Source organism: Ptychodera flava, chromosome 21, assembly GCF_041260155.1.
Source record: "Ptychodera flava strain L36383 chromosome 21, AS_Pfla_20210202, whole genome shotgun sequence".
In the NCBI taxonomy this organism is placed as follows: domain Eukaryota; kingdom Metazoa; phylum Hemichordata; class Enteropneusta; family Ptychoderidae; genus Ptychodera; species Ptychodera flava.
Window position 1 is genome coordinate 17,669,671 of NC_091948.1, and position 13,367 is coordinate 17,683,037.

General features: G+C 40.5%; 1 protein-coding gene across 2 annotated transcripts in view; it reads left to right on the plus strand.

Annotated features, from left to right (window-relative positions):
* LOC139121594 (vasopressin V1b receptor-like) overlaps positions 1-13,105 on the plus strand; it is a 91,740-nt gene extending 78,635 nt beyond the window's left edge. Inside the window, exons 1-3 of one of the 2 annotated variants that reach the window (XM_070686637.1) lie at positions 9,351-9,431; positions 9,560-9,846; positions 10,065-13,105. In XM_070686637.1, coding sequence (XP_070542738.1) covers positions 10,707-11,669 — 963 coding nt within the window. In that variant the 5' untranslated portion in view covers positions 9,351-9,431; positions 9,560-9,846; positions 10,065-10,706 and the 3' untranslated portion in view covers positions 11,670-13,105. Of the gene's footprint in view, positions 1-9,350; positions 9,432-9,559; positions 9,847-10,064 lie in introns of those variants that run through there. The other variant, XM_070686636.1, reaches the window with a different exon arrangement.
* The last annotated feature ends 262 nt before the right edge of the window (positions 13,106-13,367 follow it).

Consider the following 13,367-nt stretch of genomic DNA (forward strand, 5'->3'; position numbering starts at 1 on the left):
TCATCTCTGGTAGCAGTTTGTATAGTTTGTTTTGAAATATTTCAGGAGGACGATTTGATTAGTCTTCGATATTCATTCGTTAAATGTAAAGCTAGACGTCTGAGGTTTGCCTCCTTCTCAGTGAATTAAAGACCACATGAGTTACTCAAGACGGTGTTCGTGTTTGTGCCAGTTTCCAGTTGTTTGATTTGCCTTGTGCAGGCTTTCCGACAGTTACTCTCATTTGCTTTGTTTTTTCGAATTAAACTGTGTCAACAGTGTGCCCAGATTAATTTCAAGGAAGTGGAGAAATTAAGTATATAAGAGCGCGTTGCCTGGCACGCGGAGAAACTCGTGTAGAATTTTGACCCTGTCATTGTCAATATTCAGAAGATCTGAATATTTCCACAAATAAATGTAATTTAAAGATATGCAACTGTTCCATCACGTTAATCGGTCAACACACTTCACAACCACAAGAGCAAGATAAGAGTTCATCAATATACAAATGTTGCCGATAAAATCGTAACCTACCCATTAACTTTGGGATCCCATGTTACTTTTATTTTGGTATTGCACATCTTACTGGACTGTAATGTCGCTCTAACTTTTATCACTGTAGGAATCCTTTTTTATTGCTCACGCTTTACGAGCCTTGTTGAATGACTGATCTTGGCAAATAACACGACAAAATGGCATTTACGTGCCCGGCAGGTCTGCATGAATAAACAAACCACACATCGCTTGAACTGCCCAAAAAGGCAAGGAAAAAATTAACTCAGGAAAAAATGCAGCACATTTCCATGGGATGAAAATGATGCATTTCCCAGAATGCATCATTACAACTGGATCCATGTGTCAGACTGATGTTTCAATAGAGTACTCAATAAACCAGAAAATATAAATGTACCAACGTGGCGATTAACAAGGGGAAAAGGAGACCTGGCGCACATTAATCAATTAACCTATTTAATTGCTCTGCGCCATGTGGACGGCAAGTCATTTAATCTTAGGCTTCTATAACAAATTATCTGGAAAAATGAGGCCCAGAACAAATCATTTTCCCTGACACGATTGAACTATTTGCATTTACAGTTCATACGAACATCATTAATCGTCTTGTCAGATAAAAGGACAAAAATTGATTTTATTTTTGAAAGTACGGTCGCTTCAATGCGATTGTAAAGAAAAAATGTAGATAGTTCGTATCTTAGGCGCGGCGATGTCCAAATTATGCCAAAATCATATGATGAATGATGAATAACTAAGGCAGGTAACTATTGCATAGAATGAAAACTTTCTACAACGAAACACGTAATACGCTAGAAAATACTTTCACAAAGGTTTAGACAAATAAACGTTTTTGGTTAACCATATTTCATTCTCTATAATCACCAATAGGGAAAGAAATTAGCAATGCATCTACATTACAAAAAGCGTTTTTCCTTCGTTTTTGTTCTATCACGGCAATCATCTAACATCGATGATTGCACTGCATACCGTACAGATGATAAAATGTTTATCAGACTAGTCAAAGGAAAGAAGGATTTTTTGTTCGATATCGTTTAAATCGATGAGTCACCTAAATAGTTGCCTTATGTTTTTGATAAACATGTGTTGATTATACATTTACTTGTACTTTATACGTACTTGTACCTTGTACGTATGTGAAAAGTTCAGTTATAGATTAGGATTAATTTGAAATTATTTTGTGTTTTCACTTCGGAAACCGCACCGTTGCTGCAGTGGTATTTGGTAATGTGATACACGTACGTCAAAAGTGCTATGTGTAATCACATATTGCTACAGTACCGGCCACCGATGCGCTCGCTTGGGATTTTTTCCCCTTCTACCGATCAAAGAAAACAGCCGAGTGTACGAAGTGTTGACGTGCAATGAACACAAATTTGCCCTGATGGTCAGGACCACACTGCGAGTATTGAGCCGCTGGACAAGATAGTTTACCAGAAACCATGGAATCGGATCTCTCTACCGCGTTAGCGCGGTGAGTAGTGCTGGAGGATACACTGATTTCCTTTAAATAATTTACACTTTCCAGATTATATCTATGTTATAACTATCTTTCTTCTGCCTCTGCTCCGTCTTGCTTCAAAATTGCGTGTTTAAAGCATAAGCAGTGGAAATCATCTCATAGATGATCACGTCCATTGGTGTGCATGAATACAGAATCTTGTAAGACGTGAACGAGACATGTCGAATGTGACATCTGTCTGTCAGACTGGGTCTCTTCCTTGACCGCGTGTGGATAAAAGGTTATCTTGCCCTCTTTAATCTGAATCATGCATCCGTGTATTTAGATTATGCTACGGAGTACCTTTTTTCCGATGTGGCTAATGTGAATTACTCTTGTACCCAGCTTTGCTGGTTAGGGGAATTTGTAACCAATGACTTCAAAGTGCTCGGCATCTAGTCAACTGTCCTCATACGAACAACGGCAAACTCGGCTCTTGGAATGTAACCTCTTTTTCACCGAAGAAAATGACACTTTGAAGCTTTCATACAAGTACACGATGATGTTATGCCCATATAGAAATAATAATCGAAGATTTATGGATTTAAATCGTTTATTAAATATATCGCCATTTGCCCCAAGACCCCCTGCACTCGAATTGTACAAATGCATGTTATTTCAGATGATCACACATCTTGCCACACGCAAACTGAACTATATTTGAATCCGCTTTGATGTTTAAAATTTAGTATTAATAATTATGAAATAAATAAATATGATTATAAATACATGGATGCCTAGATGTACCTAGAGGTCAAAAGTGACATTCAGGGGCAATAACTTACGGTCTCTTTGAAATTTTTTTATAGCATCGGCTAGTAACAACCACTCAAAGAGATTCCCAGCCTCGACTAATCTGTATTTTTTATCGTTGCTATAATAGAGCTCATTTTGTTGCAGGAATAACAGCAGTTTGTCCTTGTTTTGCTCATTTCCCCAACATCTCATTTCAGTAATTATCTCATGTATATCGATTGATTATACAAATACTTATGTCATTTTAGTCCATTGCAGTCCAATAAATTTGACAAAGACAGCTGGGGGCTTAATGTTCGCTGAAAGTTCTATAGTAATGATATCCTTCATAAATGTTTATGGTTGAAAAGTTCACGAGGTCGAGGCCTCCAAGCAAAGCAAAAACAGTGATCATAAACGTCCACCTTCATTTGGGCATAAAATGGTTACGACAGGTACCTTTGGACCTTGTTTGGCGTCTGTTCATCAGTAAGGTAGGTTGATAGACATCGATGAAAGGTCACAAAGGGAAACAGTGCGTACACTGTATCCATAAAAACACTTCATTGATGGCCACTACCTGCGGATGTTTCTCGGTAATTCCTTTCAAACATGCGCTGCAGACGAGTCAACCCGCGCACCGAGTTTATTGGAAAATCTTCCTGTGTAAACGTTCGTCGAGGAAGTTCACTATTAACATTCCCCTGTAACCGATTTTCATTCGAAGACCTACGCACAAAGCCTGCAGCTGTGATTTACGATACGGGTGACTGGTTGAGAGTTTTGTAGATTTTGCTGATACATAAAACTGATTGCGAAATTCTAATGCCAGCCATCACATGCTCAAATAAGTACACTGATTTTATCCTACCACTCGAATGTTGTAACATCTCGTCACATAAAGACCAAAATCCCAAGGAGTTAACTTCCTTCGCTTCTCCAAAGCTCGTTAGATTCTAGATAAGTTTTGGCTTCGTAACACTCTCAGACTGCACTTCACAGCCTTTGACATGCGCAAAGCATTAAATTTTAACATTTGTTAAAAATAGGGATACTTTTGCTTGCCAATTATATTAGGTCATAAATTCAGCATGTAATTGTAAGTTTTAAATCACTATGTGTCTGTCGAAATGTTTTGGTCTAAAATTAACGCAAAGTTTAACGAGGATTTACTTATACTGTTAGTAGGATAAAATCTTGAGAAAAATACTGTTGCAATTAGTACGCATGGCTGTGTCTAGCTAAAGGGGAAACTGTCTCCAGTTAAAAAGTACACTTCACTCTTTTTTAATGCAAATGACAATGACGCAATACTTATATTTTAACCAATGCCGGAACAACATTGAACCTTAGTACACGGCTGCCACATGAATTATTCCCGTGTTTATTCCAATTGTCAGTGTTCATCATTTACTTCATTCCGTTGTCACTGACAACTGACAAACTATCAGTGTGGTTAATGATGTGTCTGTATGTTCCCGACGGTTATCACTCACTAGATCATCGGCGAGAACAAAAATCACTTTTCCAGGGTTTATGTGTCAGATGTGTCATTTTTATGTCGGGCTAGCATCAATCTCCGAGCCGCCACCATCGCGGAAATACAGATGGTGCATCCTGATTTGACGTGGGCAGGATTGTGTTTTGCAAACCTGTTGCGGTAATCGTGTAAATTGGCGGCCGCGTAGAATCCGGAAACTCAAACAGTTGCCGTTAGATTGATTCTATACTTATCTGTCATGCAAAAATATGTCTTTGAATAAGTAGATGTATGTGATCCTTTGACAGTGACAAATTATAACTTGATCCGAAAGAAACATTCATAAAAATTTGTTCCTACGTTACTTTCCATATGCCCGTCACATTGCTGACCTTCTGAACTTCCGATTATCAAAAGGTGCTTCTGTCGTGCATTTACAAAGATGTCAACAGTTTCGAATTTAGGGTTTTGCCCATGTACTCTCAAAATTGCTAAAATATCATGAGCATTGCATGTTTCCATGTATATTCCTTCTATTATCCATTTTGAATGTTGTGATACCAAACATGAAAGTGCAAATAGTGATTCAAATTGTGAGGTACGGAGCTATTTTCGCACAATTGTCGGTGGGGGCGGGGCTTACAATTAACAGTATCTACTAAACTGTACGCAAGCTTTAAGGACAGTTTTATTACATCCGACAATGCTTGGACAAATGGCAATTAAGGTAGAATGCGCCTCGGAGACAGATACTTGGACTCTCGAACTTTACAGGAACATGTTTGGTTTACTGCTTGTTGGGCACACTCTGAAGCTCAACAAGTAATTTAAGTTTTGACCGGGCCAATGCTTGTGAAAATCGATACTTAATTTTTCCCCTTAGAGGTAAAGCATAGTTGGCGGCCATTTTAGAATTCTAAGTGTCAGTAAATATAGGTTAATTTGTTTTTGTAGTACGAAATGTGAACGGTGACTCCTGAGTTTTATTTTTCATTTCGAAAGGGAATGTTTTCAAGCTTGACTTACAGAAAGATTGAGCAAAAGCTAAAATCTTCAATTTCGATGCGTTTACTAGTTTAACTTCAGTCAGCAGCAGATGATTTGGGAAGTATTGTATACAGTCTTAAACGGGCGATGAAGCATATTGTGAGAACATAGTTCTACCAGATCTTTATTTTCACAGAAGGGTCACTTTTAATTACTCTAACCATTTTCCACGAGTTTCTACTTCTATAGCATACGGCTCTTTTGCGAGTACAGACAGGCATAGGAGCACAGTATGTGAAAATAATGACAGGCATAGGTAAGGTCTCATGGGGCAAACAGTCTCCAGTAGAAAAAGTTCGTAGTGACCCATGTTTGTACAATAAATCTCTCTGTGTCTCCACAGATATATCTTGTTGATGTCGATACTTTTTCTCCTGGAGCGACCATAAACGTCGCTCGTCTTACAGAGCGGCGATGTCATGGAACTCATTCATTGAAACTTGAGACGAGCATAAAATTCCGTTACGTATTGACACATGTTTCCGGCTATTTAATAGTTATCAAAATGCAAAGTTGACAGCAGGCCTGGAAGTATATGCTTCATTAGACTGACAAACGAGAAAAAAATGCGAGTGTTATATTTTAGTTAAACGCATCGTCTTTTCTTGTATCCCATTGTATGCAATTAGACCTACCACTGTCGAAAAAAATTGAATATGATTTCAAACTTGACCTTTTTATAACCTTTTTTGCCTTTCTGAGGGATAACTTTAATCAGCGTCTCGTTTTAATTGCAAAATAAAAGTTTTTCTGCACGACCCCTCTAAATGTCTATCTTTTGCAACGGGTTGGGAAACGGATATTATGCAAGTATTAGTAATAAAAAGTGCAATTCGTAGAGTTTTTCTGAAAATTCCCCATGCCCAGTTTGACATGACTGTTGTGGAGATCAACAACTTCAAATCGAGCCATGCACGCTTTGTTGTCTAGCGTCACTCCTGAAAGCCATTGTCTACCAAATGTCCTTGACCTATCCTCAACAAAGGACCGTTTTCAAAGTAGGCAGCTGTAACTAAATTTTCAATGTGACATCAAGAGTCAGAATTAGACTGCCATGGACAGGATAATGTAGTACGTCTCTCAAAGCAATATATTTAAGCCTTGGCAAATTCTCGCGTTCCAGTAAGAAAAAAAGATTGGCTCGTTAGATTTTGACGTTGATCCAAGCTCTGTATGCCTAGTCAATAATCAAATCAACTGTTGGAATAAATGCAGGATTACTATAAACTATAATTAACGTGCTTCATACAAGGCAGTGAAAACTTGTAAGGACCTATTCAACAAACCCTAGCGTATTGAAGGTCATGTAATTTCATTACTACGAATGGTAAGGAAGCCACTACACCGAAACCCCTCACTGGTCGGCCACAATGGCCAATGTAAAATCGACACAGCAGCTGCACCTATACAGCATTCACGGTTTAATATGCATCCCATTGGAACCGCTAGACTTTTTTCCCCAATCAGAAAACATTAAAAAGCGCCACAGAATAACGTTAGGGTTCTTAGTTCCCATTGATTACATAGCTCCGTGTTTGGCGTCCTCGATTTCGACCATACAACGATGAAAAAAAACCTCGAAGATTCACATGTCGCGCCGAGGCAAAAGCTTAATTAAACTGGACGATTTGAGTTTACCTTCATGTCTGGAGTAGATCGACATCGACTGGACTCATGAGCCTACAAAGACTCGACAATTCACGTTTCAAGCCGGATTACAAAGCCTTGCGTGAATGTTTGTCAGTGTTGAGTACAGCCGTTCTATTTACCACACATCAGAATGACGTTACTTTCTACTGGAGAGGACAAGATGAACTCAGCTGGAAAGGGATTTCCATTTAACTTGCTCAAACCACTTGCTTCACTTCATTTTATATCTACCGTGTATTACTTTAGTTACAGCTAACTACCCCGAGTTCAGCATATTAGTCAAAAATCATATGGAATTGGCAAAAATGAAAATAATATGCGTATAGGTCAAAGGTAGATCCGTGTCATACATCTTTGTTTAAACGTCGCAGCCGTACCATTCTTGAAATCAAGTGTATCCATGCACGCTGATCGAGAAAAACAGAGTAAAAGAAGGCGTTCGGTAAAAAACATGGCGATCAATTGATTTGTGTGCGCTCTTTCCGTTGTCTGTGATGCCTCAATACAAGCAGGGTCGAGTTAGAATGAACTAGTGTCTGCGCATGTGAGCCTCCACGGCAGCAATCAAGTGACGCAATTGAACCACTTGCTTTCTCTGGTGGCTTATTAATGAACGGAATGGTTTATTACCCTGGAGTTACGTTCTCCCGGGCCGTCGTGTCATTTCAACGGACAAACAAGCCCCTGGTAACCAGCTCTGCATAATTTTCTTCCTTAATTCCATCGCCCACAGATGATCAAAACTATGAGGGATTAAGGAACGGTGCAGTTTTTCTTTGTGTAATCACGGATTCGTTTCTCCATATACGGGAGTGCCACTCACCCGGGGACAAACTTGTAAAATGTCGCTATGCAAAAAATTCTGGAAAGAAAAAAAATCACATGTATGTGAAAAGTCGACTCGAAACCAATTAATATGTAAATAGCTTGAATAGCAGTGGATATACCCTAAAGCATTCATCAAAATATACCGTTTAATTATGTTTGCTGACGATATTCTTGTTATAGTATATTATATTAAATAATTGCTTGGAGGTAGAAGAAGAGAAACAAATTTACTCTGTTCTGTATTTAGCTAAGGGCCTGGGTTTAGTCATGCGGCGTATGTTGTGCATTTAGAGAGTTATCACACAGGCTATACATCATATTAACGCAGCTGACGGTCCTAACTGATCGTGAAATCAATGCAAAAATCTTCACGATATCTATAATATCGACATACGCGGCTGTTCGGGCAAATCTCCGCTATGGATGTCGATCGTTACGAGCAACCCGACGTCTCTCCCCTTTTTTTCTCTCTCTCTCCGACAAGCACCTTCGCTGACAAACTGCAGAAGGTTATCGTGTTTTGTTTTCGCCATACGGCACCGGTCTCTCAATGTGCCCCTTCTCGTCCCGGGAGGACGCTGAAGCTGATCACCAAAGCAGATAGCGCACGATCGAGGTTTATCCGGGGGAAAAGCGGTTCTTAGATAGGCTAAATGGGATCTTAAATACTTGCCTGGCAAGTAACACTAATGATTCGGACAACACATGTGGAAATTTAAATTGGCCGAAGCCTTTTGGATTTACGAGCTCAACGTGTCTTTTAAGCTCAATGGTCGACTCCCAATTGCGCCGATGCGCAAGAGCATGTCCGCGTGAGCGAATGCTGTTTACATTCCGTGTTTTTGGCTATTCCGCAACACGATTTCAATATTCAATGAGCGGTGTCATTCTTGCCCCAACAGATATATCCCTATAGAAGTCAAAATGGTAACGTATGCGACACTATCATTTAAGATGTTAAGATCGAGTGTTTTAATTTCCGTCGATGGGTCCGAATTCACCGTAAGAAGTTGTTGCTCGAATTTTCCAATGCATCATCATATTCTCATAATCAGTTTAAAAGGCTTCCCGCACTGCTCATTTTGAAGACAACTAAATCCAATTAATTCAACACTTGGTCCACAACGATGCATAGAAATAACTCGATTACCGAGATGAAAAGGATGGCTGTTGTTGAGGTACGATAACGGAAATTTTCACAACACTAATGCTACTACCCATAGGGCGCAATTCAATGGTAGACTACAGGTAACGCAGCAATCAAGAATATCTCTGAGGATAAGTAAGACTGAAGGGGCTGCTGTAACGCTGATAAAGGGGCCGCTTAAATAGCTGATTACTTCAACAAGGAGTTATTATACAATCAAAAGGCAGGCCTTTTCATCGTGAAAGACGTGTGCGTCCAATTTGCCGTGATTCATGTTCACGGCGGTTGGCAGGAAGTTTTAGGAGATTGACTCCCTGGTAAATAATACCCGTCGTTTAGCGAAAGTGTCGCGAAACACATTTCCTGACACCTTGCAAAGGCGCTCGGGAGAATATACAGACCTCGGCAAACGTGAAAGCAATCCGAACAGAAATGTCCGATCTGTATATAGAGAAAGACAGACGATAATGTGTCACTAGGGTGAACACATCGTTATCTGTTTCGATAAGTACATCAAGATTGTTAGCGACAAGGTAATGATCGTCGGTGATCTGGTTAGAGTCACCCCGTATCAACTTCAATGTCAATTTTTTTCCTGTCATTTCTTAGGAAACATTAAGTAGCCTCCCTCATGTTTCTTTCTATTTTGCATCAATTTCAGGCTACGTGAAAGCAGTTGAATTAGATCATCCAAGACAACGGTACAGAACAAGAGCCGCTCAGCCTTATTACACGGCGCAGGTGGTAAAGCGACCCTGCTCTGTTCTTTAAACATCGGCGCTATAGGCAATCGTTTTACAAGTCTCAGGCAAATAAGCAATTGTACACAATTCCCTTTGTTGGCGAGGGGCGCTACACACGCCGAACTGCCGGAGAGGCGATAGGCGAAATTGACTGTACGGGGATTTCAATCGACGTTGAATGACAATCCCGAAAGGAAAGAGCAACGTAAGTAGTGTAAATTTCAACTTCATCTCATTGCAGCTGTAATTGTATTGAATGTGTTGTTTCGAGACCAACGTTTGACACGCAAACGACTTCCTACATTTCTCATAATCAATAAATACAAATAAAGATGGCCCGAGCCCTCACTCCAAAAAATACATCAATATATGGGATTAATTTGCACCGTTTACATTTTATGGTCGTTCTTCGTTATTCTTCAGCACTGAGAATCGCATGTACGAGGATAGCTGTCAACTACGTGGGGGTCGACGAGTACGACGGTTTCTCTCTGGCAATATCTCTTTTTTCCGATACGGGCAGAAAAAACACGGATCCCTGGTGTTAGCTGCGCAGGCGTGCAGTATAATTGCCAACGAAACGCGTTACGTGTCCCCAGGTGTATTAAAGATTGGAGCTGTGCCATCGATATATCCACACGGCCCCAACATTATTATGCAGAGTTGGACGAATCGACTCACTACGCTCGGTATAAAAAGGCCTGCTATTCATATATGATCACCAGTTTCACTCTCGCCAGCATCATTGGATGTGCAGTCGGCTCATTTACCACTGCCTGTGTGCTTATCGACTCCACCTCCTCCGCATGAACGCTTGCATACTTCGCAGAAATATGGCTGGATCACAGACGCCGAGAACGATCACCGGACAGTCGATCGCAATCTGAGCGTTCAAGTTACGTACAGCTCCGTGGCATCGCGACGGCGTAGTTAGCGTATCGCGTCGAACGTCGCTCGCGCTTCGTTCAATACTTCGCCCATGCCACAAGTAGCCGAGGATAGACTGGGTACACTCACATAGCGAGATTGCTTTAAAGAAAAACATTTTTGAGTCGATCGAGCACAATGGTCAACATCATGGGCAATGAAACAAACATGAGTTCCAATGTGTCGGATGTATATCACGGCGTCGACTACAACCGTCATCTTCGGATCGGATCGTTAGGGGTTCTTTTTGTATTCTCAGTGGTGGGCAATTGTGCTGTGTTCGCATGGATGTGGTTTAATCGCCGAGCCAAAGCTCGAATACACACTTTCATGGTACATTTGTGTACGGCCGACCTCCTAGTTGCATTTCTGGCCCTACTGTCGCACTTTATCGTAGAGCTGACCTATGACAGATGGTATATAGGTGAAGTTGGCTGTCGGCTTTTTAAAACAGTACAGAGTGCCACCCTATTCGCGTCTTCAAACATGGTTGTCGCCATAGCAATTGACCGCTTCCACTCTGTCATCTATCCGTTCAAGCAGCGAAAGAATGTCTACACAATCCTTGTGCCGGCCTGGGTCATCGCGGGAGTGCTCTCTCTTCCGCAAGTATTTGTGTGGGAGACAAGAGAAAACTCTAAGGGTGTCATCGGCTGCCACACCTCCCTGAAGAAGACCTGGCAAAAACAAGCTTATCTAACCTGGGCGAGTCTGGTGATGTTTTTCATTCCGTTTATTATAATCACCATCTGTTACCTCCGAATTATACTTCGCCTTTGGGAGAAAAGGAACACAGTTCTACCAGGTAAGAGCGAGAGACGTCGAAAAGCAAAGATGAAAACGCTTCGCATGACCTTTGTCATAATTTCATTTTTTGTACTGTGCGGGCTTCCCTATTTCGCCCTCGACATGTATCGCTTTTACGGTAATGCTAGGAGAATCGACCCCTATGCTTACGCCGTTCTGGCCATATTCTCAGTCTCACACTGTGCTGTCAACCCGTTCATATTCCTTGCATTCAACGCCAGGACACAAAACTCGTCTAACAAATATCAAGAAAACTCCACCGTTACGACAACACCGACCAGAACATCACTGTAAAGCTAAAAACATCCGGGTGTCATGACAACTTGCGCACAGAAAATTCGCTTCTTGAATTACACGCGCATACAACTTTGAGGGAACCTTAGATGTCAACTGTGTATCATTACCACGTTGATGTCGAAGATTTTGTCATAAGATAAAGGAAAGAATGCAGCTGAAAGGCACCCAATGCGTGTCGGGATCTCACTCCAAGTGCCGCAGTAACCGTATGTAAGAACTGTAGAATATGCTCTCCCTGGCTTTACCTAGACCGTGAACACTTATTGAATGAAATCTCAGTCTTTGGCTCAAGGGAAGGAGCTTTTACCTTTTGCCTGGCAACGATTAATGCTTAGAATCGAAGTGAAATTGGACAAGAACCGATCTAAAGCTAAATAGATCGCCAGTTATCCACATTACATTATTTATGACCGATAGCTTGTTGAATTTACGACCTTGTCTGCGTAATTTACAATTAACAAGAACCTTATCATGTTACTTAGCGAAGCAACGCCGCTTTCCAGCCGCCACTGCGTCGGGGCGTCTTAGGATAACTTTTGTAATTTACTACCAATTTCTGGCACGCTCAGAGTATCCTGCTGAACAGAACGTGAGAAACGGGGGATTTGTCAGGATTTGGCTCCATTATGCACGCATGAACGAGCAAAGCCCCTCTCAGAAATATTAAAAGCGATTATTTTGCGATAAAACCGTAATTTTGAGTTCTCACTCTTCGATTATTTCCCGGAGCTCAGGAACACGGGTTCGATCTTTTAACAACTCTCTAACATGGAAAATAATCCAGCTAAATCCATGAGGACTTTTGAACTATTTTCCAGTGGTGCTTTCTAAGCAAAAGTTGACACGCTTTTAACTACATTTCAGATGTATTCCAAGCATGATCAAACCTGACCACGAATAATCTTTGAATTGAGTTTACTAAGAGCAATTATCATATGTGTAGTTTCCTATATAATATTACAGTATTTATTTTCTTCGTTTTTAAAATACAGAAAAAAAGTTAACTTATTCGGTTCAATATTCACGTGCAGTATTTCCTATTCAGAATTGTATCGAGTGCTTGTATATGGATGTATCAACAAATCTTTTTCTAAGGTCAGCGTAGGTCTTCGTCAGTATCTGTTCAGCCGAGCGTATGTTTGACAATTTCGCACAGTAATTGACTTAAACGTGTTGCCTATGAATAACTGGTTTAGCCGAGACTGTGACAAATGTATACGTAGTGAAGTTACTCACAGTCGAATATTACTCCGAGATATGTTCTATGAATAGTTTTGTATTGTATTACTGAGACTGACACGCTCCATTTTATCAACCATTTAGAGCATCACTCGTATATTCTTAGCAATAGTGAGCACGGTAAACATTTGTACATTATACACTCTAAGTGTTTGGCGTAGTTCCAGTTTCGCGAAATAAAATTATTTTACAAATGAGACGAGTTCTCTTTTTATGGTGTTTATTTTTTCTATACAGCAGGAACAAATGAGAGTTGAAAGCCTTCGAAGCGCCAAACTACCAAACATTATAATTTTCCAGCATGACGTATGCAGGAGCGAACGCATAAAAGGTATCTTCGTCAATGCATAAACCGACGATTAAAGCGGAGACAAAATGATACAGATGTTACGACAATTGACGCTGTATCGTTTTAATATCCGTGCCAGGCATTTCAATTATTACCCAGACCCATGT